Source organism: Trachypithecus francoisi, unplaced genomic scaffold (genome assembly GCF_009764315.1).
Source record: "Trachypithecus francoisi isolate TF-2019V2 unplaced genomic scaffold, Tfra_2.0 Lachesis_group11, whole genome shotgun sequence".
NCBI classification, from domain to species: Eukaryota; Metazoa; Chordata; class Mammalia; order Primates; family Cercopithecidae; genus Trachypithecus; species Trachypithecus francoisi.
This window is the reverse complement of record NW_022681456.1, coordinates 29,507,083-29,533,609: the sequence shown is the minus strand read 5'-3', so window position 1 is coordinate 29,533,609 and position 26,527 is coordinate 29,507,083. Positions and strand designations below refer to the sequence as shown.

Below are 26,527 nucleotides of genomic sequence, written 5' to 3'. Positions count from 1 at the left end.
GTCTGGCACGTAAAAAGTAACTATTAGTAGTGTATGACATGCACAGACTCTCAACTACATTAACTCAGAATTGACGCCACATATTTTTAGTAAATCATCTCATAGACAAGCATAGCAAGCGAAACAGAATAAATCCTCATCAGAGAAGAGCCAAGAACTAATGGGGCCCAATGCATCCTGGAAACAAGGCCCAGGGGGACGTGCAGGGCCCCATGCTCTGGAATGCATGCACCTGGAGCCAGAATCTGGCCTGCCACTCACAGCCTTGCCTGATCTCACTGCTCAGCCACCCCCACACAGAGTGCCAGCTGGGGCAGGCAAGGCAATTCCCTGCCCATTTCCAAAGCCAGAGGGCAGGCATGGGCAATAGGCCGTGGCCACAGATTGCAGGTGTGTTAGCCAAGAGAGCAAGCATCTGTGCCCGTATCCTAAAAATGTCAGCATCCATGCTGAGATGGCTGTAGCCCAGGCAGGCTGGAGCCAGGGAGAAAACAAGGTGCCTCATGGAACTGGAAAGGAAAGGGGCACATGGAGAAATAAGGGGATACAGCTACAAAAGAGAGGCAGCTTCCATGGGCCAGGAAATGACTGATAAAACTGCCATTCCTCACTTACCAGCCAAAACTGGCTGCCTAACTTAACTCAAGGAAGTAACTGCCAGAGAACTCCAGTAAGCCAGCAAACTGCAGGTATTATCCTCAGAATCAACTGAGGCTGGACACAGGGATCTTGACTCTTGCTTTGAGACTCTCTCCCGTAAGCCATGGTGCCCAGACTGAAGTGTTCGCTCCATAGGCCCCTTTATTTCACAGACGGGGAAACTGAGGCCCAGAATGGAGAAGTCCCACTGCAGCAGGCGCAGACAGAACCAGCACAGACTTAAGCACTGGCAAGGTCTCCTGAATCCCAGTACCCCACAGGAGAGCTCCTAGCAGGCTTCAGTGTGCAAGTGAGGATACTGGATCTTCCCTGACAGAGGAATGTGAGCAAACACCTACATTTACACAGGCCCCACAAACACTGTCTAAGCAAAAGAACCCCAGTTGTTATCCTACAGTCTACTGAAAACAACTTAAGCCTCGTATTTTATAACAATTAAGCAGAAAATACCTGAAGTAACTTTCTAACCTCAGGCTTCAAGAAAAAGAGAGAGAAAAAATATATCCAAACCTGCATCTGTTCCAATAACCCAGTTAAGGTCTGCAGCCAGGTCATGGTTTGAATGTATTGCTCCGTGTTCATGATTTTCAGTTCAGATCTCAACTCTGGGATAATTGCACCAGTCCTCCAGCCATGCTTTAGGGTCAAATCCTGATCACAAAGATCACGAAAAGTCAACATCAGTCTCAACAGAATCTACACTATGTCATTATTTTCCCAGACATGAGAGGCATTCATTTAATTACTTTTTGATGGTAACGGTTAGTTATTCACCAAGCTGAATTCAATGAATTACATTTAATTAAAACCAATTTGGCCCCAGCCTTCGATCATTTCATTCCAAGAAACTTTCAGATCTGGAAATAATTGCTGTGAGTCACAACCCCTGCAGAAACGCTAGGTCTGGAATCATTAACCATGGTCTGTAAAAAAAACAATGAGGTCAGGGGCAGAAAAGGGCTTGACCTAAATGCTACCAAAGGTCTTCAATTCAATTCATCCACAGACCTCTGTGTGCCAGGCCCTCTGGGTTATGGAGAACCATGGAATCTCAGGCTTGGAATGATCACATACAACATAAGCATGCATGACCACATTTTCCATTCCAAATGTTGTCACCCCATATTTGACAAAAGGCCAGAATATTTAGTATCAGCTATGTCCTGGAAAATCTAAGACATATAGTCATCATACTAAATGGTCATTTTCTCATTTGGCAAATATTTATCAAGCACTACTATTTGCCAGGCCCTAAATACTGAGGATAAAACAACGTACAAAAAACTGAGAAATCCCAGCCCTTGTGGAAAATACAGACAATAAATATGTAAAATACACAATGGCAGGTGGGGATAAGTACAAGGGACAAAAATCAAGCAGAGTAACAGGAAAAGGAGAGGAAGAAAGGAGGTTTCCATTTTGTACAGGGTAGTTAGGAAGACCAGGCTAATACAACGATAAGGTGGGGGAAAGTATGAAAATATGCGGGAACAGAAAGATTCTGGCTGAAGAACAGTAAGTGCAAAGGCCCCGGGGCAGGAACATGCTGGAGGGTGGCATGTTAAGAAGCAACAAGTCAGGGAACCTAGATGAGACAAAAGAGGCGGCAGAGGCAGAGGGTGTCTTCAGAGAGGTGGGCTGGGGAAGGGGAAATCCAGCGGGCAACTATAGGATCTCAGGTTTTTACTCTGAGGGAGAAAGAAAGGCTTTCAGGTTTTAAAGCTTTCTTTAAGTCTGATTTACAGTTTTAAAGGTTCAGTCTGGCTACTCACCTAAAGCGAGAATCCTAAGTCCTGTGTAAGAGTCTAAGAGGGCTTAGGATACCCGCTCGCCTTTACTGGTTCAATTTTTTTTTTTTTTTGAGACAGGGTCTCACTCTGTCCCCTAAGCTAGAGTGCAATGGCATGATCTCAGCTCACTGCAGTTTTCACCTCCCAGGTTCAAGCAATTCTCCTGCTTCAGCCTCCCCAGTAGCTAGGATTATAGGCGTATGCTATCACGCCCAGATTATTTTTGTATTTTCAGTAGAGACAGGGTTTCACAATGTTGCCCAGGCTGGTCTCAAACTCATGAGTTCAAGTAATCCACCCATCTCAGCCTCCCAAAGTGCTAGGACTACAGGTGTGAGCCATCGTGCCCAGTTCACTGGTTCAGTTTCTTAAAGCCTTTGAATATAATACAAATGTTATATTTGAATATCTTTCTCCTAATAATACATGAAAACCTACAGCACATTCTTTTAAATATTCCCAATGGTGGCAAACTTTCAAAGGTGGATTTTATTTATGTTTTCTGATGCACTGATAAAAGGAAAAAGAACAATGGCATTCTTTTATTATTATTTAAATGGAAAGATTATTTTGATAAACTCTTTGAGTGAACTGCTTATTTCCATCATTTCCAAAAAAATATTTATCTTTTTCACAACTCTGTTCTGTTAAAAAAAAAAAAAAAAAAAAAGAGAGACATTAAAAAGATGCAGCCTACCTCTAGGTTTTACAAAAGCATAAAGATGACCTTAAATATAAGATACATTCTTAAATAAAAGGTACATTCTTAAATAAAAGATACATTCTTTAGTAAGTGAGGTTAACACATCTGTACCCCAACAAAGGAAAAAAGGGCCCCTCACCGCCAGGTCACTGTATATATGGTCACCAAAATACAACACTCTGGATCCTCTCCATCCAGTAAGCTTCAAAAATTCATATAAATTACCCTGCAATCAAAGAAAACTATAGTTATTACATTACAGCTAGAGAGCTAACCCACAGTACAAAATATTTAAAACTTTTAAGAATTGTTATTATAACTTAAATATCAAAACATAAAGATAAAAGCACCTTCATGGGAAATCTGTCCTCTATGTCAAATGCACTGTTCAAGAAGGATTTATATTATACACACCTCTTTGTAACTATCTTTCTACACTTAACATGCTGGGGCCATCTTTCCATGTCAATAAATAATCTACCATGTAATGATAGCAGCTGGGAAGTACCATGATTCCTTTCACCAATTCCCTGATGTTGGACAGTTTACATTATCTATTTTGTAAGCAACTTCATGATAAACATTCTCATAGGCAAGTTGTATTAGCTATATCTTAATAATTTTCTTAGGCTAACTTCCTAGCAGTAGAATGGCTTTATCAAAGCTAATTTTTCAAGGCCTAGAAAATATACTTATTGCCAAATCCATCAGATTGTTATATACCCACCAAGAATGCATTAATTTTTTTAAAAAAAGAACTTTAGTAACATAATAATGGTCACCAATGCAATTCATTCAAACATTTGAAAGCCTCATATGACACCAAAGTATATTAAAACTGTGCACAGGCTAGGTGTGATGGCTCATGCCTATAATCCCAGCACTTTGGGAGGCCAAGGTGGGAGGACTGCTTGAGCCCAGGAGTTAAAGACCAGCTTGGGCAAAATGGCAAGACCCTGTCTCTACAAAAAATAAAAATTAAAAATTAGCTGGGTGTGGTGGTGCATGCCTATGATCCCAGCCACTTGGGAGGCTGAGATGGGAGGATCACTTGAGCTCAGGAAGTTGAGGCTATAGTGAACTGTGTTCATGCCACTGTACTCCAGCCTGGGCAACAGGGCGAGAGCTTGTCTCAATAAAATTTTTTTAAAAACCCACAAAATTGTGTATAAAACATGTATTGTCAGAAAATAATTAGTAATTTGAGTGAATAATATGCCATGAGTAAGTGTTCCTCAAAGAGAAATTTCCAAGGTTTACTACTGGCATCTTAAATGTTACACACTATGAAAGTCATGCCTTAAATTTTGTTTTAAAAAAAACCCTTCAATTTTGAGTTAGTTTAGATACTAGCATATTGAAAATATATTGACTTAAACCTAAGTTTACCACCAAGTTACAATCAGTCAGTTCACGGGAATCACTCAGAACTGTGCCAGGCACACAGAAAGCCACAGTGAACAGCAGCTATTAGCATTATTACCGACCATGAAGCAAAGCAACAAAAAGGAGAAGCTGGTCATGACATACCTGCTTGTAAATCTGGCCTTTCTGTAACTTATGGATTTTATCCCAGAGTAAGACACCTTTCTCATTCATCTTTCGGAAAGGCCTAACAACAGAAACAGGAAACATTATGACATGGAGTAGTACAGGCTGTCTGCTCTATGAAATACCAGAGTTATTCACTATCACAGGAAGTAGCTCCCTGCAAAAACCTAAAAACAAAGCTCCACCATCACATTCCCTGGCCTAATTCAATACATCCCCAAACTGTGTGAAGCCCAGTATCCAAAGGTGTTTCATGAAAAAAAGAATTCCTGGGGGCCAGGCGCAGTAGCTCACTCTTGTGAGCCCAGCACTTTGGGAAACCAAGGTAGGTGGATCACCTGAGGTCAGGAGTTCGAGATCAGCCTGGCCAACATGATGAAACCCCATCTCTACTAAAAATACAAAAACTAGCTGAGCGTGGTGGCAGGCACCTGTAATCCCAGCTACTCAACAGGCCGAGGCAGGAGAATCGCTTGAACCCAGGAGGCAGAGGTTGCAGTGAGTGGAGAATTGCGCCACTGCACTTCAGCCTAGTCAACAAGAGAGAAACTCCATCTCAAAAACAAACAAAAAACAAACAAAAAAAAGAATTCCAGGGTCATATAAATTTGGAAAACACCATCCACTAAATATGTCCCTCTTAAAAAGTTATTGATGACTCTGAAAAGCCCTGCTGTAATCAATTTTCTTTCACCCAAATTTCCCGGATTTATTTGACCATGCAGAAAACCTGTTTATAAAGAAAAGTTTACGGAAACACTGCCTTAGTGCATTTATCTGGCTTTATACCTGAAATTAAGCCACTCTAGATAACAAATCAGAAGACCGGAAGCACTAGTTTATGATGGAAATGGGGAAGTAAGGATAATGCCTCATTCCTCACCCTGACACAGCGCTAGCCCAAAGGACCCAGGGTTTGTTTGCCTTAAGGTAAAAATAAGTGTTACCCTAAAAAAAATAATTTTTTTACCTAATTGTAATACAGAAAAACACAACGAAGAAAAGGCACACGACCCAGAATTCTAGACCCACCTTGTACTCTAAACATTTCAGTTCGTCTTTCAGTCTTTTCATGAAATTTATCTTTCTTTCATGACTATAAAATGAGATCACTTTGTGTACACTAACTTACATCCTTTTTTCTCTAATATTTTGAGCAATTTTCCAAGTGATTACATATTCTGAAATACATCATGCTTTACAGTAATACATTGTCTTTTTTTTTTTCCAAATACGTTTTTGTTTTTCTGGTTTTTTTTTTTTTTGGAGAGAGGGTCTCACTCTGTTCCCCAGGATGAAGTGTGGTGGCACAATCGCAGCTCACTACAGTCTCGACCTCCTGGGCTCAGGTGACACTCCCACCTCAGTCTCTCAAATAGCTGGGACTGCAAGCATGCACTGCCATACCTGATTTATTTTATTTTATTTTTTTTTGAGAGAGTCTCACCCTGTCGCCCAGGCTGGAGTGCAGTGGTGCAATCTTGACTCACTGCGATCTCCGCCTCCTGGGCTCAAACGATTCTCCTGCTTCAGTCTACTGAGTAGCTGGGATTACAGGTGCATGTCACCATAACTGGCTAATTTTTGTATTATTAGTAGAGATGGGATTTCACCATGTTGAACTCCTGACCTCAGGTTATCCGCCCACCTCAGTCTCCCAATGTGCTGGGATTACAGGTGTGACCACCTCATTTTTTAATTATTTATAGAGACAAAGTCTCCCTATGTAGCCCAGGGTGGTCTCAAACTCCTGGCTGGGCTCAAGCAATCCCCTGGCTTCAGCCTCCCAAAGTGCTGGGATTATAGGTGTGAGCCACGGCACCTGGCCCAAGTACATCTTTTTCTTTTTTTTTTTTTTTTTTTTTCTTGAGACAGAGTCTTGCTCTGTCGCCCAGGCTGGAGTGCAATGGTGCCATCTCGGCTCACTGCAAGCTCCGCCTCTGGGTTCACGCCATTCTCCTGCCTCAGCCTCCCAAGTAGCTGGGACCACAGGTGCCTGCCACCACGCCAAATTTTTTGTATTTTTAGTAGAGAACGGGTTTCACCGTGTTAGCCAGGATGGTCTCAATCCCCTGACCTCATGATCCTCCTGCCTCGGCCTCCCAAAGTGTTGGGATCACAGGCATGAGCCACTGCACCCAGCCAAGTACATCATCTTTAATGACTGCATAATCCCCTCTCATATGGCTATTCCAAATTTAACTAGGCATCCCCTACTGTAGGGCTGTTGGGTTGTTTCTGACCTCTCATTACTATAAATAGCACAAGGATGAATACAGATGGAGGATTATTCAGCTCTTACCCTAGGCTTCGAGAACAAAGACAAAATAGATATTGGAGGAGGGGGCTGAGACACCCCGCCTGCTCCATCCAGGGAAAAGAGTTCAGGACCCTGCCTCCTTACTTTTTACAAACACGGCAAAGCAGAGGAGCTCTCCGGTGAAGAGAGAGACAGGGCCCTTCTGACCACACCCCAGAATCTACTAAGAAAATGGTGAGGGCATCATATCAGTGACTATAGGGTTCCGACCTCTCCCGCTTCTTCCTCTAGGAGAGGAGTGCCTTTGAGCACTCTGACCCAGCTAGGTGTACGTTTTCTTCTGCGTGCTTCAACACTCCCAGACACCGATAAAGGTTTTTATGTTGCTCCCCAAGACACTGGAAGAAACTAGCCCTGGCCTGGAGCCAAATTCCTTAAACCCTCAATAAACTCCACATCCTGACCCGCTCCTGGTGGAACATCCCTTTCTCTCCTGTGTGCCACAGCAGGGGTCTCCAAACCCTGGGCCGTGGACCACAGACCAAAACCGGCCCATGGGTTAGGAACCAGGCCGCACCGCAGGAGGCGAGCATCCGGTGGGCGAGAGAGCATTACCGCCTGAGCTCCACCTCCTGGCTAATCAGCTGCGCCATGAGATTCTCATAGGAGCGGAACCCTATTGTGAGCTGCACAAGCAAGGGATCTAAGTCGTGCGCTCCTTATGAGAATCTAATGCCTGATGATCTGAGGTGGAACAGTTTCATCCTGAAACCATCACCCTACCCCCACAAACCTGGTGGAAAAATTGTCTTCCACAAAACCAGTCCCTGGTGCCAAAAAGGTTGGGGACCCTGTGCCAGAGGATGCACTGCAGCCCACTCTGTAAGTCGGTTCCTCTATTAAGCGCTTTAGACTGATCATCCTAGAGTTTAGGGCTTCTTTCTTTGGAATCCCAACCAGCCCCATCATGGGACGGTTTGCGGCTCTCCCATGTAGGAACTCCCTTGCCACTGTCTTTGGGATGACTCCAGCCGCCAGTAAGTGGGACAAAATACTAACAAAGCAGCAAGCCACAGTTTATAGCTGTTTTTCATCACGCTCTAGTTTTTCCTTCATTTTCTTGAATCCCACCCAGCATTTTTCAGTCCCTGCACATAGTTCTTGGTTTGCCACTTCTTCCTGGAGTCACTGTGACACTTGGAAAACTGGGACAAGAGGAATTTAAAGCATTAACTGCAGGGCACCACACCCTGATGCTTCAAATCACCTAACAGAGAGGAAAAGACTACCTGCTTACCAGCTACAGAATTAACATGGGGGTAAAAGTGTTTCAAAAATTGCCATTATATAAATACGAGTTATTTTTTTAGAACCCTAGTGCAGTGATTCTCAACACCATGAACATTTGCGGAGAATAGCTCTTAGTGAACAGGCCTGTCCCACACGTTAAAAGATATTTTAGCATTCCCTGATCCCTACCCACTAAGTACTAACAGCACACTCTCTCTCTGTCACAACCTAAAACTTACCTGCTTCCCCATTCCCAGAGCTACAGTGGCAGGATGATATTAAGACGTAATAGAGATTTACTCCACGTGATGCAAAACCTGTGTTGCAGAGAAGCTCTGCAAAATCCAACTGCAATTTTAAACGCACTAATGAGAGCTCTATTTAAAGAGCTACCCAACAGGCAGTTTTGTTGATGCTGTTGTTTTCTTATGCTTCACAATGTGTCTACATCTGAAGACCTAATTTACTATGTGATAATAAGTTTTGCTTTTTCATCACTGCCAATCATTTTCTTCAAGCCTACCTCATGGGTCTGAAGCAGCCCAAGTTGTACTGAGAACCATTTCGATGCATGCAAACTGTCTGTTATGTGCTCATGTCACCCTTGCTGTGATTACTTGCTAGAAGGGTTAAAATTCAAAAGCTATAATCTCACATACTTATGATTTTGCAACTGGATTTTACCAAGGCACACCATCTACATATTCACAGCAGCAAAGGAATAAAATCTAGTCCCCTGGAAAAATAAAACACTCACCTCCGCTTATCATTAAAGAAGTTTGGCTTCTCCGCCTGAACAATGACCACATCGAACAGGTCCCTCCAGTCTTTCCCAACGATATAACTCATCCCTTTGTCCCTAGGGCAACAAGCCAGCCAGGTTAGTCTAACATTGAAGGGATTAACCATGTTTGTAACTTTTTCTTTCCAATTTCCAGCTAAAACAAATGGGATACAAGGAGTGTGCCAGAAGCTAGCAATGAAACACAGAGCAACTTACACAAAGCTACTGGGGCTATTGGTGATGAGAAACATCTTCTTGCCATGATCAGCCAGTTTGGCCAACACTGCACGGGTCTGCTCAGCATAGCAGATGTACTTTTCTAAGAGCAAGAGAAAAATTCACACACAGATTCAGCATGATATTGGTCAATCTGCAAGTACTTTCTAAATGGGGGTATGGGTCCAGCACTGTCCTAGGCACAGGAGAAGGAATAAAGGCCTTAAGGAAGACGCTTTGCCCAGTGGAACATGGGTACATCTGGTGCATCAGTCACAAAGACCCTGCCTCCTCGGTCTAAGTGGAAACAACTAAGTGGCCATAGCTGCCAGTGCCTCTCTTTTTAAGTCAGAATTATGTCAAGTTCCAGGACAAAGAGGAGACGGCTAACATGCCAGGATGCCAGGTCCTTACAGAGCACTCATGCAGCCCCTGCTTAGCACCTGGAATGCAAAGTAAAATGCGGGCACGGTTGCACAAGAAACGGAAGGCTGAAACTCTCTTTGCGATACTGCTGAGCACATACCAATGTCCGCTTCAATCGCTCTGTACATTATTCCTTTGATGTGGACGTCTCGAATTGCATCCTGCCAAAAGATACATTTTTAATCAGCGAAAATACAACTGAGATAGCCTGAGTAACAGTACAAGTGAAATGGCAGTCAATGATAACTTCTATCCCTAGAAAGTCCGACAATCCAGGCACTACACAAAATCTAAATTCTGGTCCATTTTCTCTATTTTTTTTTTTTTTTTTTTTTTTGAGACAGAGTCTTGTTATATCACCCAGGCTGAAGTGCAGTGGTGCCGTCTCAGCTCAGTGCAGCCTCTGCCTCCTGGGTTCAAGTGATTCTCCTGCCTCAGTCTCCAGAGTAGTTGGGATTACAGGTACCCGCCAGCACACCAGGCTAATTTTTGTGTTTTTAATAGAGATGGGGTTTCACCATTTTGGCCAGGCTGGTCTTGAACTCCTGGCCTCAAGTAATCCGCCTGCCTTAGCTGCCCAAAGTGCTGGGATTGCAGGTGTGAGCCACCACACCCGGCCAATTCTGGTCCATTTTCACAGGCAGCCCCTTGTGAAAGCAAAAGTTTCCATGGTGATGGTGGCAATTTCCAATGCAATTTCAAAAGAGTGTTTGGAAGAGGTAATTTCTGTGAATAATTCCGAATAAAGTCCCACATAACACACGGTAATTTATAAGCAGTATTGTGAACAAATGATCCCAGGCCATCTGGACAAAGGGAGTTATTGCTCTTTTATCTTTGTGCCCTTTCCGTCCCTAGACCCCAATGGCAAATTCCATAACACGGAATGAGAGGCAGAGACAAACAGCTAACAGGTTTCTCCTTCTCTCTTTGGTGCCACCAGTAGGGCAACGAACTGGCAGTGAGACTGTAGCTCAGGCAGAGATGTGGTCCAGGTAGAGGAAGAGGAGGTGGTTAAACCCTCTGTGGGTTCAGGAGTGTGGCAGCATGAGAGCTGGCAGGTGTCAAAAAAGGGTCCCACTGGCAAGTGACACTGCACAGGGCTTCTATGTGGTGACATTCCTAGAGGCCTATGGACACTTTCTAGAGCCAGTAGCAGGAGACAGGTTGCAGGCAAAATTGTGTCTAAGCCTTAGACTGTTGCTGGGAGATTTCTGTTAAGAGGGAGCACTTCTGGACTGCAATCTCAACCTCAATTACCTTTCAGCACAAGCCTGATTCAATTTCACAGCAGCAGCAGAAGGCAGTAGTTAAATGCAAGTCGGACTGCCTGGCTTAAAATCAAGGCTCTGCTATTTACCAGCTGTGTGACCTTGGGCAAGCAAGTCAACCTCACTGTGCCTCGATGTCCTTATTTGTAAAATGGTAAGAATAGTGCCTACCTTGGCATTATTATGAAGATTTAGTAAGTTAACACGCCTAAAGCACTCATAAGAACAGTGCCTGGGACCTAGTAAACTCTACACAAGTATTTGTTCTTGGTGGTAGTAACACTTGCAGTAAAAACTGAGCTTTCAAATCAATATCTCGCCTTACCAATGCACAGGGCTGCTACAAGTGATTCTTAGATTTTTAAAGACAAACTGTATACACAAAAAAGAGAACAGAAACTAAATACCTATATTCAATTTGGATAATACCACACTGATATTGAGAAACTATAATTTATCCTCTATCTTCCTAAAACCCAGGATTCATGCTGCCAAAACTTAAATGTACTTATAAATACATAGCAAAAATATTTTAGTGTGTAAATATGTATCTTTAAAAAATATAAATATTTTAAATACATATATTGATAAATATATGTTGTAACTATGTAAATACATATAAAATAATATAAACATGTTTTAGTACTAAAATGTTCATACAGCTTAAAGAACATATATAAATATATAAACGTGAATATAAAATACATAAATTTATAAATACAAATGATTTGTACAGTAAGTCCTTAACATCTTCAGTAGGTTCTTAGAAACTGTAACTCTATGTGAAACAACATAAAGCAAAATCAATTTTTTTCCTTGTCAACATTAACATGACACTGAAGAAAGTGACATTATTCAAGGATCTGTTGTACATGGTTTCACTTGAAGTCACGGTTGCCAAGAACCTATGGGCAACAGTAAGTATTCACATATGTTCACATAAACATTTACATTTGTCGACATCCCCCGTCCCCTAACTGGATTCTTGCATGGCTTTTGCAGGACTTTAGAAAGCCACATGGAACTTTGTGGGCAAAGAAAAAAGGCATCCCCTCTGGGCAACTACAGTGGCACAAGTCCCCCAGCCGGGAGCTTGAATATAACCTATGTGATGAAGAGGCACTCTGGCCGGGCGTAGTGGCTCAAGCCTGTAATCCCAGTACTTTGGGAGGCTGCGGTGGGCCAATCACTTGAGGTTAGGAGTTGCAGACTAGCCTGGCCAACATGGTGAAACCTCGTCTCTACTAAAAATACAAAAATTAGCCAGGCATGGTGGCAGGCACCTGTAATCCCAGCTACTTGGGAGGCTGAGGCAGGAGAATCACTTGAACCTGGGAGGTAGAGGTTGCAGTGAGCCATGATCGCACCACTGCACTCCAGCCTGAGTGACAGAGCAAGACTCTGTTCAAATAAAAAAAAAAAAAAGAGGAGGCACCGTCTTGCTTGGGCAGACTCAGGAGTGAGTGGGTACAGGTCGGACTTCCACCCCTATCATTCCTTTGGCCAAGTGCACCAGCCCTGGCCTTGACCTTCTGGTCAGAAAGGATCAAAAATCAAGATAACAGTGTCAGCACCATTTTGTTTTAACAAAAATTTTGACTGATTTCCAATTCTCCTGATGTAACAACATCTTTCTTATAATGTTCAAGGTTAAACCGGATATAAGAGTTCCCAGCTTAAGAGACTATTTAAAACACCTAACCTAGAAAGGAGGTTCAAGGCTCTGTGACTCCCACTGCAAAGCTGAAACAGACTCAGCACCGTGATCTCTCACTGTGGATACAACCTTGACATCTTTGTAGAGATGCACAGGCTCATAGTCGATGTTGTTCTTGAGGAAGTATTCATTCACACAGGACAGGAGGGTCATCTCAGGCAGGGAGAAGATGTCCATGAACTGCTTCATCGTGTTTCCATGAGAGCTCTGTAGACAGGGAGGAAGGAGTGCTTTAGAAACAGGGGCCCACGCCAGGGGCAGAGCTATGAAGCACCAGGAACATCAGGAAGACTTCTCAGTGACTAAATGAGATTCCCATCATCAACACAAAAAAGGAAAGTTCTAATAATAAAATAATAAAATGAGCCAGGCGTGGTGGCTCACGCCTGTAATCCCAGCACTTTGGGAGGCCAAGGCAGGTGGATCACCTGAGGTCAGGAGTTCTAGGTCAGCCTGGACAACATCGTGAAACCCCATCTCTACTAAAAAATACAAAAATTAGCCGGGCATGGTGGTGCGTGCCTGTAATCCCAGCTACTCAGGAGGCTGAGGCAGGAGAATCGCTTGAACCCAAGAGGTGGAGGTTGCAGTGCAGAGATGGCACCATTGCACTCCAGTCTGGGCAACAAGAGCAAAACCCTGCCTTTAAAAAAAAAAAAAAAAAAAAAAAAAAGGTAAAATGTTCCTCTCGTTCCTTATCATTCATAGTGGAGCTGATGCCTCACTCTAAGTATATAACTAGGGTATCAACAGAAATGCCCTGACTTCTCCCAGAGAGTCTAATCACCCTTCCCCTCCCGATTTTTCCTGTGCCCAGTCCCACTTCCGGTTCACACTCTTTCAGGAAGCACAGAGGAAATCCAGCAAACAAATTATTGCCCATAATGACATAAAAACGCACATAACTCTCCTGAACTGGAGCACACCCTCACAGCCCATATTTGAGCTTAAAAAAGACCTTTTCTCTGAATGCTTGCAATTTATACTACAGATTCTCCTCAACTTATGATGGGGTTACATTCTGATAAACCCACTGTAAAAGATGCATTTATACATCTAACCTACCAAACATCATGGCTCAGCCTAGCCTATCTTAAGCATTCTCAGGACATTTAATATTAGCCTATAAAGGCTCATTTATATTAGCCTTTATTATAAGGTGTTGAGTGTCTCATATAATTTATTGAATACTGTAATTTATGTTGAAATTACAATGGCTTTGCACCATTGTAAAGTCAAAAAATTTTAAGTAGAATCATTGTTAAGTCAGGGGCCATCTGTACTAAGTTTAGTAACTGACCGGGCAACTTCCATTTCATTTTGACAAAGCAAGTGAGTGAGTGCATCCAATAAGACAAGAAAGAAAAATTCTGAGTGGAAAGAGAACCACAAAAGTTAGAAAAGCAGAGGTTTCCCTAAAGGTAAACAGGGTGGCTGTGTAGCCATCAACTCTGGCATTTCACAGCCATTCGTCAGGGGAAGCAGTAGCTGTCACACTGACAGCCCCAATCTGTTCTGGAGTCCACTCCAGAAACTAGGGACATTCCTGGAGATGGGGTGGCAAACGGGGTAGGTATGTGGGAGGTAAAAACAGCCTTCACCAGGTGTGGAGGAAGGGCTTCAGAAAGGAGAATCATGAAAGAATCTGGGGGTGTCCCCTTCAAACACTAGTCTCTCTCAACATACAATCTCAAATTTCTCTGTCAATTCCATATGAGCAGTAGGTAACTTCGACAAGGCCATGTTTCAAGAAGGAAAAAGGCAGCTTTAATTAAATGAATAAAGTGCTGCTCATTACCTTTCCGTAGAAGTCGCTCATCTGCTCCAAAGGCACATGGGACCCCTCGTACATTTCAATGACTTCTTCATCAGGGACAACACTGAGGCCTCTGGAAAAACCAGACGGTGCAGTTAAAGAGCTCAACTAGAGAGACCAATGATTTTCACACCCCTGTGCAGTGCTGGGATTTTTCAATTGAGGTGCAAGACACTGTCGTCACGATGAGGCCAAATGTGCCACAAGTAAATGCTACAAATATCAGGTAAGATGCTACTACATTTACTACTACTACTCTTCTAACAAGAACAGTAACAAGAGCAGGAATAATAATAGTTAATATTACATGGCAGGTACTATAGGCCAGATATGAATTACACCCAGTCATTCGTGTAATTCTCAGCAGTCCTAGGAGGAAGGTACTATTACTCTTCCCATTTCCAGCTGAGGTAACTAAAGCACAGAAAGGTCACGTACCTGTTCAAGGTTACCAAAGTAGGAAGTGGTGGATCAAGATTAGAACCCAGGTTTTCTGGCTCTATGGCCCAGGCTCTTACACCACTAAGGCACAAGGCTTCCTAATGACTTGCTTTGGGGTGGGCTGGCTTTTGTTTTAATGTATTTAATATATTAGGGCAGAGAAAGGTTGTTTTTGTCTCCATCAGACATCCTCCTGCCCTCTAATACTCTAGCCTGAGATAGGAGCTGATTTGGTTTGGCTGTGTCTCCACCTAAATCTCATCTTGAATTGTAGCTCCAATAATTCCCATAGGTTGTGGGAGGGACTTGGTGGGAGATCACTGAATCACCGAAGCTGTTTCCCCCATACTATTCTCGTAGTAGTGAGTAAGCCTCACGAGATCGGATGATTTTATTAGGGGTCTCCCCTTTCGCTTGGCTCTCATTCTGTCTTGCCTGCCACCATGGAAGGCATGCCTTTCACCTGCTGCCGTGATTGTGAGGCCTCCCCAGCCATGTGGAACTGTGAGTCCATTAAGCCTCTTTTTCTTTATAAATTACCCAGTCTCAGGTATGTCTTTATCCGTAGCGTGAGAACAGACTAATACAAGTGCTGAGAATGGAAACTGCCACACCCAAGGCTCAGTGGACTAAACCCCGTGACATGAGGCAGGAAGCCCTGTGACACCACCACCTTGGAGAGGCAATGACCCTGAATGCTTTGTGACACTGAAGGCCAGTTTCCTCATCTACCATCTGCCTGCCTCTGGAATCTGCAAATGAATCTACTTCTTCCACATACAAAAAAAAAAAAAAAAGAATTGTGAAGTCAGTGGCCAGGGTTTCACTCCTGACTCTGCCACCAGTGACTAGAGCAGGTGCCTTCACCTGTTCAGCTGGACTCATCCACGATCAAGCGTCAGGAGAGGAAACACCTGCTCTTCTACCCCTTCTGTGGAGGAGAAAGTGCTTGAGAAATAGACACCAATGATTACAAAACTACAGACTGAATAGTACAGGAAATGTCACGCTGTGCTACAGCAGGAGTATAAATAATTCAAGAAGAATTTTAGTTACTAACACAACAGGTTGCTTAGCATACAAAACCACATGGTCCACAGTAAAACCTATGTACGATATCATTTATGTTTTGCTATGTAACATTAACAAAAAGATCACTTCGACCTCTTTCCTCCCGTCTCCATCACTCACATTACTTTAAAAAGTTATCTGAGTGGATTCATTAATATTTTGCCTCTGATCTTGATTAATCTGTTACAACTACCAGCCTTTGAAAAAAATAGAAACACTGGACTCCCTTTATCTTTGCTCCAGAAATAAGATAAGACACGGGCACTAAGCCAGATCGTTTGAGGCAGTGACCTTGGAAATCAGCCCTTGCTGAGCAGCAGCAGTCACGTGTCCACACTGCTAAGGCTGTACCACTGGAGAGAAAATATAAAAAGTAAAGTGATTCGGCCGGGTCAGAGTTATTTCTCTGCCCTTTGGAAGCCACTGCTGCCTCTAAGGCACAGGCACAGCCACCCAGGCTGCATCCACAAGAGCCAAACAACCAAATGGCAACTCAGAAGAGGCAGTGAAATCTGCCAGCTGAATTCCCCAAGCAGCAGCTGCATCAAACCAAGAGCCACACACAACTGCAGCAGGCATGGGCAGACTGCCCGGCCACATCGGAATGCAGCCTTGACCAGCATCGAAACCGAAGTGGAAGTTCCTCTTCCCCCTCTCAGAGTGAGCAGCACGAGGTTAGGAGCACAGATCTGCAAAGGCTTCAAATCCCCGCTCCCTTCATCACTAGGGATATTACCTTGACAAGTAATTTACCTCTTTTGGGTCTCAAAGTCTTCATTCTTAAAGCAGGGAACTAGAAAAGTGCCTACTTCCTGATGTCACTGAGAAGATCACAGGAGCTACTACATATAGAATAGTTGGTGTATGGCAAGCACTGTAGAGAGGTTTCACTAGTGTGGCTGTGAAGGGAACCACCCCAGCTTTTCACAAGGTTCCTAGTAAAAACTTAAAATGTAGGTACAAAAATGGGGCTGCGGTGGGGGACTCCTCTCCACCTCCCCAGCCGGCAGCACTCACTGCTATGGCCCAAACATCATAAAATTCACCCTGGTGTAGGGACTGGAGACCTGCATCAGGGCTTAGAAACAAACTAGGCTGAGATGAACATTTTCTTCCCACCTTCTCTCATTCATGACCCCTTTTGGAGTGAAAGAGAAGAAAAGTGACATTTCTGCAGGCCCAGGCACTTAAACCACTAAGGTACAAAGCTTCCTAATGACTTGCTTTGGGGTAGGCTGGCCTTTTTTTTTTTTTTAACATATTTAACACATTGGGGCAGAGAAAGGCTGTTTTTGTCTCCATCAGACATCCTCCTGCCCTCTAATACTCTTCCCTGAGACCAGTGCTAAGAGTGGAAGTGGCCACACGCAAGGCTCGGTGACATGAGGTAGGAAGCCCAGCGGCACCACCCTGTATTTTGGGCACTGTGCAGATATGCTTCATCTTCACAAGCTGCCCCTTAGGCAGGGACTGGGATCATGTTTGCTTTACACGAGGAAACCAAGGCTTTCAGAGGGTCCAGAGATTGCTCAAGACCATACCCACGTGAGCCGTGGAGCTGGGGTTTGCACCCAGGAAGTGTGAGCGACTCGAGTCCACACACTCCCTCCAAAGGCCAGCTCACCTCAACACCCATCTCAGCAGCGAAGCAACAGTGAACTTCCTACAGCCTCATTCTGAACGCTCCTTCCCCCTGAATGCCTCAGTGGCTCTTTCTACTGTCCACACTCCTTGACACAATGGACAGTGTATATACAAGAAACAAGGCAATTCTTCTCCTGTGAACCCCAGGAGAAGAGAGGGGGAAAGGGCATTTCAGGCTGAGAGGGTGAGCAGAGGACTCACCACAAGTTGGCCATGGAGGGTGGGTAGGATTTCAAGAAGCAGAGAGGAAGGAAAACTGCACCCTGGCTGAACTCCAGCAGGAGCAAGTGCCAGGTGACAAGAAAGAAGACGTCAAGGGAAAATAATCCCTGTGCTGTCTTCGCCTGCCCGGCATCCTCTCTTCATCATAATGGTTCAAGACCAAACACATGACCCAAGTCATTCTGATGAGATTCAGTCCTGAGACTCTGGCGGAATGTGAAGAAACAAAGCTCCTCTGTTCCTCTTGACCTGGAGCTGGGGGGGATGTGGGCCTGGAGTGCCAGGGGTCACTAAGGAGGGGCTTGCCTGAGAGTGAGCCAAGTCAGAAAGGAAGGCCAAGAGATGGAAAGAGTTCTGAAAATAGTAATTTGGCCCCTAGAGCCAGCCACACCTGCAAACTCACTCTGTCTGTGGACTGTACAATTAGTTTCTGAGCCAGTTTGAGTTTCAGTCACTTGCAAACAAGAGTCTTGACCAACCTAGTAAGTTAAGCAGCTGTGTATGGAAGAAGAGGAAGCGAAGGGTTTAAAGCAGGTTGATAAAAATCTCAAACCTAAGCCTAAGCATATGGCTTAGCCTTTATTCTGTAGAGAGCAGGGAGCCATCCAGGGATTCAGAGGAGGGGATTATAGGGAGTAATGATTTAGGGAATCAGTCTGGCAAAAATGTCCAGGAGTGTCCAGGATAGAGTGCCCTGCAGCAAATCCCAAGATCCCAGGAGAGAAGGGGTAAGTGTCTAGGGAGGGGGCCGACAGCAGAAACAGAGATGGAGAGACAGAACAAAGACACCTGGTGAGGATTCTCATAACCTTGCCTTCTTCATTCTCTCCCCCACCTTCACCACTGCAATAATAATTCTGGGAAAACATTAGGAGCTATGAGTAAGGGAACAAACGAATGTTCATTTAAGAGGTTTAGAGAAAGAAAAAAACTAAAAATTGGAATATGTTAAATGTAGCAACAACTTTAAAATATACGTTAAAAAGTCTATTGGGAATGGTACAATCTGGAGGTCAACTGAGTCATTACAAAAGCCTTAAAATGAATAAACAACGTTCACCCGGCAATTTCACTTACAAAGATTTTTCCTAAGAAAATGAGACATGTGCACAAAAATGTATTAATTATATTTAATATACATGTTACTTACAAAATAAATGAAAAGTTTTGTTTTTTTTTAATTTTTAGGTTCAGGGGTACATGTGCAGGTTTGTCATATAGGCAAATTCATGTCACGCGAGTTTGTTGTAGATATTTCATTACCCAGCTACTAAGCCCTAGTACCCTACCCATTAGTTATTTTTCCTGATCCTCTCCCTCCTCCCACCCTCCATCCTCCAGTAGATCCCAGAGTCTATTGTTCACCTCTATGTGTTCATGAGTTCTCATCATTTAGCTTCCACTTGTGAGAACATGCAGTATTTGGCTTCCTGTTCCTGCATTAGTTTGCTAAGGATAATGGCCTCCAGCTCCATCCATGTTCCCGCAAAAGATGTGATCTTGTTGGAAAGATTATTTGTAATTGTCCATACTAAAATAGATTCACTAACCCCCAAAAAAATGTGTTGAGGGACTCCAGCTATCCCTTATACCTTCAGAAAGGCCACACAGCATGGTGGCCAAGAGCACAGACTCTGGTCCCAGGCTGCCTGGGTCTGAATTCTAGCCCAGGCAATTATTTGCTGTGTGACCTTGGGGCAAGTTACTTAACACCTCTGGCACTAATAATAGTACCTACTTCATATAGTTATTTTGACGATTAAATGAGTTAACTCAAAACCCTTATAACAGTGCCTGTCCCATAGTAAGATTCAATATTTGCTGGTCACTATTAGTATTACTATTACCATCATCACCACCACTTCCTCTCCATCCTGAAACACCATTAAAGTGAGAGTAAAAACAGTCAAAGGAAATGAGAGCAGAGATGTCAACAGACAAGACATTTCCACAAGACACTGGAAGACAAACAGTGGATGCAAAGAAGGTATCTGACTTAACATTGACAACAGAGGCCTGCGAGGGTACACCCATGACAACAACTGATTCCCTACTACAAGCTACAGAAAGGCTCAGCACAAGGAGGCACCAGGAAGCTACTGGAGGATACACTCCAGCAAAATGAGGGAGGAAAGCCAGAGAGAGGAAGAGAAGGGAACTCGAAACATGGAAAGCAGGGAAGGGAAGACCCAAGACAAGCAACCAAACCAGATCAGACCAGGGGGGACAGTCAATTTTAAAAAACAAAAGTGACAGATTATTGAAAACATCTGAATTATTGGAAAATAAATACATGCCTGACATTTGTAATGGACCATTTGGAAAAAAGCAGAGATTCCTACACAGAAAACTAGGCAAACAAAAACTGAGATTATTGTTAAAATCTAAGAAAAACAAAATATTGTACAAGAAAGAAAATAATCGCACTGCACTACCTGGCTTAAGAGTAAACCAGATGGACATGGTGGCTCACAGTTGTAATCCCAGCACTTTGGGAGGCTGAGGCGGGCAGATCACCTAAAATCAGGAGTTCGAGACTAGCCTGGCCAACATGGTGAAACCCCATCTCTACTAAAAATACAAAACTAGCCGGGCATGGTGGCACATGCCTGTTATCCCAGCTCTTTGGGAGGGTAAGGTAGGAGAATCACTTGAACCTGGGAGGCAGAGGTTTCAGTGAGCTGAGATCTTGCCACTGCACTCCAGCCTGGGTGACAAGAGGGAGACTCCGTCTCAGTAACAACAACAACAAAAAGTGAACCAGATAAGACCTTCTAAGTCATAATGTAAACAGTGACCAGTATAACCACCAAAAACTGAAATCTGAATGAGATGAGAGGAACGAGACTGGAGAAGTGGGAGGAGGTGCCAGAAAGCTAAGTCCTTATCTATCACAGCAGGGACAATGTCCAGAATTAATAAATTAGGAAATAGAAGAATGAGCATGTTACTTAAAAAATCTAAAGACTTTAAAGGTTTTGGGGGCAGCGGGGAGCACAAAAGATTGCTGCTGACCCCGTGACACCTTTAATCCTGTTTCACTGTGTGACTCTATCCATGTTCCACTTTGATTTTAAAAGCAAACAAGCATTAATTTTAACAAACAGTCTGTGAGAGAAGAACGTAAGCTAAGATGTGCATACTTTTAAGTATAACTATAAACCTAAATACAAATCACACTCCTAAATCCCCTTCCAAATTAGAGAATTAAAAAAGGCAAAATCGTCCATAATTTAAAAATTATAAAGATGGCCAGGTCTGGTGGCTCATGCCTATAATCCCAGCACTTTGGGAGGCTGAGGCAGGCAGATCACTTGGGGTCAGGAGTTCGAGACCAGCCTGGCTAATATGGTGAAACCCTGTCTTTACTAAAAATATAAAAATTAGCCAGGCATAGTGACACGTGCCTATAGTCCCAGCTAAATGGGAGGTTGGGGCAGAACTGCTTGAACCTGGGAGGCAGAGGCACGTGAGCCTAGATTGTTTCACTGCGCTACAGCCTGGGCATCGCAGCGAGACTCCATCTCCAAAAAAAAAAAAAAGTTACAAAGATTTCCAGCTATTAATAGACCAAAAAAAAAGTCTCAATATCCAAACCACCCAAATACCATGGTGGGAAGGAGAACCCTGTTCCCTCACCCCCATAGCCCTCTTGCTCCAAGCCTCCTCACCAGGACCCTCCCTCAGCTTGCCAGCTAGCACCTCTGGAAAACCATTCCTCCTTCCAGTCCTCCCAACTGCTCCCTACCTCTGAGCACATTTCTTTTTTTTTTTTTTTTTTTTTTGAGACGGAGTCTCGCTCTGTCACCCAGGCTGGAGTGCAGTGGTGCAATCTCAGCTCACTGCAAGCTCCGCCTCCTGGGTTCATGCCATTCTCCTGCCTCCGTCTCCCCAGTAGCTGGGACTACAAGAGGCCACCACCATGCCCGGCTAATTTTTTGTGTTTTTAATAGAGACAGGGTTTCACCGTGTTAGCCAGGATGGTCTTGATCTCCTGACCTCATGATCCGCCCGCCTCGGCCTCTGAAAGTGCTGGGGTTACAGGCATGAGCCACCACGCCCGGCCACCTCTGAGCACATTTCTATCATCACCTCTGTCACTCCGAACTGCAGTCAAGTTTACTTACATGACTTCCCAACCACACTCTGAGCTCCTTGAGGACATCAGTGCAAACCAAGCCTCAGCACCTATCATGGTAGCAGGCCTCAACAAATGCTCTTGAATAAGTGAGTGAGTGGATGAATCATATCCACACTGCAGCCCTCCTCATCACTGAACAGTCAGAGGGTCCTGAAACCCAAAGCACCTGGTTACTTCACGTAAATTAAATGTATCTCCTCTTACTCTTACCTGTAGACAGTTCCCAGCTGGATATAATGAAAAGCATCAATCTTCATTAATACTGCCTTTAAAAACATAAACATATACACATGTAAATAATGTATAACCATTTGCATATTACATGAGCCTTCCAGGTGTCATCACAAATCCTATCAACATTAGGCTGCCCTAACAAGGAAGCACACTGTATGTTCCTGAAAGGGTTGCTTGTTAATTACTATGCTGTACAGCTCTTTAAAGAAATGGCCTATCTGCAAAAGACAGGGGAAAAAAATAGATATGGCAAGTGGTTCTTCCTCAAAACACCAAAATGACTACTAGAAATAAACAGTACCTCCTAAATAGCTAAATGCATTTATGCTTTTCTAATATAGTTGCTTCCAGAAGATTCTATCCAAAGATATGTGAATAATTTGGTTCTGCAGTCCCAAATAATATAATTTAAAACTAATTTGCCCATTCAGTGAAGTACCAAGAGTACATTTCATTTCCAAACATCATTAAACCACAGAAAAACAGGAGAAGTAAACCTACCCGCTGCACATCATAATGAAGTCCACGAATTGCAAAATTTGGGTCGTACTCATACTTCCTGATTTCTGCTGGATACTAAGAAAGAAGAAAGGAACTGGTTTTAGCCAACAATGTGCTAAGTGCAGGATCCTGTCCAGATCTGGCCCTTGTACAAAGGCTGAGGTAGTTGATACACCAGTGGGAAGCTGGAGTCAGAACAGGCAGACCACAGCTTGTCCCTCCGCTTCCAGACCAAGTGCCTCCCAGCAGCACCCCAGCCAGAGCCTTCCATCCTGCCCTGCGCCCTGTCTATCTGCCCAAGCACAGGTTGGGCCTCGTTCCCTCCCCTGCCAACTTCTCTCGACTCTCTCCTCTCTTTCCCTCCCGTACCTGTGTCCCTAGACTCCCAGATCCCTAAGACCCCAGCAACACATCGGCTTCAACCTCCACCCAGCACTCCCTGCTTTTATCTTCAAGGCTGCTGTGGAGAGGCTGGAAAGTGCCCTCTAATACTGGAAGCACAACTTTGCTCAAACTCATTGTCAGCCATCCATTTAACTCGTATATGAGCACCTTGATGTGGCAGGCCCCTGGACGGCCCCATTACCAGGTTTCATGGAGAGTCTTAAGGTGAAAACTTCTGAGAGTGGGGCCTCTCCACAGAGCTTTCATTGCTTTTCTCATCTGGACAGCTGGGCAACCCCATGGCTATCAGACACAGCATTCTCGACACTAGGCCTAGGGAGGCCCTTCCTTGGCACATGGATTACAGTTACTATCCAGCACTCTGTCTCAGAACAGTTGTGAAGGCGGCAGATACGGTTTGGCTCTATGTTCCCAGCCAAGTCTCATCTTGAATTGCAGTTCCCATAATCCCCACGTATTGTGGGAGGGACCTGGCAGGAGACAATTGACTGACGGGGGCAGTTTCCCCATACTCACAAGATCTGATGGTTTTATACGGGGAAACACCTTCACTTGGTTATCATTCTCTCTCTTGCCTGTGCCAATGTAAGATGTGCCTTTTGCCTTCTGTCATGATTGTGAGGCCTCCCCGGCCACATGGAACTCTGAGTCCACTAAATCTTTTTTTCTTTATAAATTACCCGGCCTTGGGTAAGTCTTTATCAGCAGCGTGAAAACAAACTAATACAGCAGCCCAGCTCCTCTGGTATTTCCTATTCTCAAGCCATTCCTCACACTATGCAGAATTGCTGGCTCCTCTTTATCTACTTGGATATCTACCAGGTATCCAAGTCCTTACTTCTCTCCCTAAATCTCAGAATTAGGACACCAGCTACCTTGTGGATGGCACTGATCTGTGGGCACCATTTCTGCTGCTACTACATGGTAGGCCCTACCATCCCCATTTTATTCAGAGGGACATGAGAGGTTCTGAATGAAACAAGCTAGGGTGTGGTGGGCAGAGAATCAGGCTGGGGCCTTCTCCCCTGCTCTCCTCACTGCCCCTCTGCCCTTGGACCACAGACCTGCAGGCCTGAGTCTAGAGAGGCCACATCACTAGGACTTTCTAATTGTGATGCAAGTTGCTTCAGTTAAAATCCAGACAACTATTAAATGCCCAGGAAACCTCCTTCTATGGCTGAGCTGCTAATATTTCATGGCCAAGGTTCCATTTGTACAAGAACATTTCCTGGAACCAGCAGGCTGACCCGCATGTGGCAATTTTTCAAGTCAGGCTGCACGAAGCACTTAACTCAAATGTCACATTTGGGATCATTTATCCACCACCAGCCATGTGTGCCAAGAAATCACCAAACTGACATTTCCATCATGGGCGTTTCCAAGAATTGAGAACCCTGTGTATGGTCCTGCATTTTTGCAGACATACTTGACAAGCTGACACAGAACCCAACGCCTAGCACCCTGGATCTGCTTACTGAAGGGGGGCCAAGGGACTTCAGCAGCTCTGCAATCTCCTGTTAAACTCGTGACTGATGGATGAATAAGAGGGCAGACAGGAAGGAAATATTTTAATATGTCACTGAGAGAGGTGCCTTCACTGAGCATTTGCTACATGCCACACACTAGACACTTTCTATGACTTTCTTTATCCCTCACTACACCATCACAAAGGAAGCAGGGCATCTCAAGTCTATTTTACTATTGAATAATCTGAAGATCAGCGGCAAGGAATTTGCCCAAGGTCACACAGCTAGATAGCGGTCGAGCCAGTATTTGAACCCAGGTCCGCATCACACCCAAGTCCACCCCTAACCACCACATAATCAATTCTGAACCAACTCTAAGCCGCCATATACTGGACACTCATAGCCTCCCTGTGACAGCAGCACCTCAGAGGGGCTCAACAAGTTTGCTGAAAGCCTCTGCAGTTACAAGTGGAGCACAAACTATTTTAGTTGATTGCTGGCACTTACACTGAGAGTGTTTACTGCTGAAAAGTCTGCTGGTTCTTTCTTTTAATGATGCTTATCTAGGCTCCCCAGCAGGACATGCCCTCCACACACTCACATTCCCTTTGCCTCTCACTCTCAATGTTATTCTTGGGGAGCCACCCCTGAGAAATACACAATGTTTATTTGGTCCAAAGACCATAGTGAGTGACTATATGAGTCCGTTCTCACGCTGCTAATAAACACATACCTGAGACTGGGTAATTTATAAAGCAAAGAGGTTTAATGGACTCACAGTTCCACACGGCTGGGGAGACCTCACAATCATGGAGGAAAGTCACATCTTACATGGCAGCAGGCAAGAGAGCTTGTGCAGGACAACTTGTCTTTATAAAACCATTAGATTTCTTGAGACTTACTCACTATCGCGAGAACAGCACAGGAAAAACCCACCCCCATGATTCAATTACCTCCCACCAGGCCCCTCCCATGACATGTGGGGATTATGGGAACTACAATTCAAGATGAGATTTGGGTGGGGACACAGACAAACCATATCAATGACCTTGAAAACTGTCAGATGCAGCTGGAAAAGCCGCAACAGGACAATGTCATAATGAAGAATATAGGTTCTGAGGCTGAGAGACCAGGCTTCAAACCCTGTTCCCGCCATGTGCTAGCTGGGTGACTCTGGGCAAGGTCATCTGTCCCTCTGATGAGCCTTGGTTTTCTCATCTACTAAGTAAAGATAACAAGAATCCCATCCTTTTGGAAGTGCAAAGGATTCAGCCCAAAAATGCGTGTGGCAAGTCAGGGCAGTGCCTGGCACATGGCAAGTGCTCAATAAAATGGAGTGGCTTTGCTGGACTGGGAACTGGCAGCCTGGGGTTTTAGGTCCACCCTACTAGCCCGTTACTCTCCTGTATGACTTTAGGTAAGTCTTCTCCAAGGCCTCTTCTAGTCGAACCATTTTGACTAGGGTCTATGCTCTACTCCTGCCCCAAAATTGTAATCTCCCCATACAACCAGCCTGGTCAAAAACACCCTCATGATTGGCCCATTTCCAATACATACACACATAGCATCAGTAGAACATCTGTTAACAGTGACATCCAGCTCAGGAACCAAAGCTGCTCACATTGGCCAGTTGGCTACAGTCCTCTCCAATGGTCTCAGCTAGATTTTCAGGACTTTTCATACTTTAGAAACTTTTCACCACCCAAGGGGGAAAAAATAAAAAGACTCACCCAAGGTGAGATATTATGGAGATAACTGGCATCTCTAAAAGGAGTAAGAAATATAAAAGACAAAAGCGTTGATTTCATCTCCCAGCTTCACACCTTAGTCAGCATTTTTTCTCATTAGTTGGCACCATTGATCACCTCATTGTTCATATCCAAAGCATCGGCTATGACCCCTCACACTCCGTGTCCGT

General features: G+C 44.2%; 1 protein-coding gene across 1 annotated transcript in view; it reads right to left on the bottom strand.

Annotated features, from left to right (window-relative positions):
• NT5DC3 (5'-nucleotidase domain containing 3) overlaps positions 1–26,527 on the bottom strand; it is a 64,584-nt gene that overhangs the window by 6,464 nt on the left and 31,593 nt on the right. Inside the window, exons 3-12 of the mRNA XM_033220864.1 lie at positions 22,739–22,813; positions 22,214–22,269; positions 14,467–14,557; positions 12,738–12,875; positions 9,781–9,841; positions 9,255–9,357; positions 9,012–9,113; positions 4,684–4,765; positions 3,293–3,379; positions 1,171–1,311 (exon numbers count right to left, since the gene is read on the bottom strand). Coding sequence (XP_033076755.1) covers positions 1,171–1,311; positions 3,293–3,379; positions 4,684–4,765; positions 9,012–9,113; positions 9,255–9,357; positions 9,781–9,841; positions 12,738–12,875; positions 14,467–14,557; positions 22,214–22,269; positions 22,739–22,813 — 936 coding nt within the window. The remainder of the gene's footprint in view (positions 1–1,170; positions 1,312–3,292; positions 3,380–4,683; positions 4,766–9,011; positions 9,114–9,254; positions 9,358–9,780; positions 9,842–12,737; positions 12,876–14,466; positions 14,558–22,213; positions 22,270–22,738; positions 22,814–26,527) is intronic.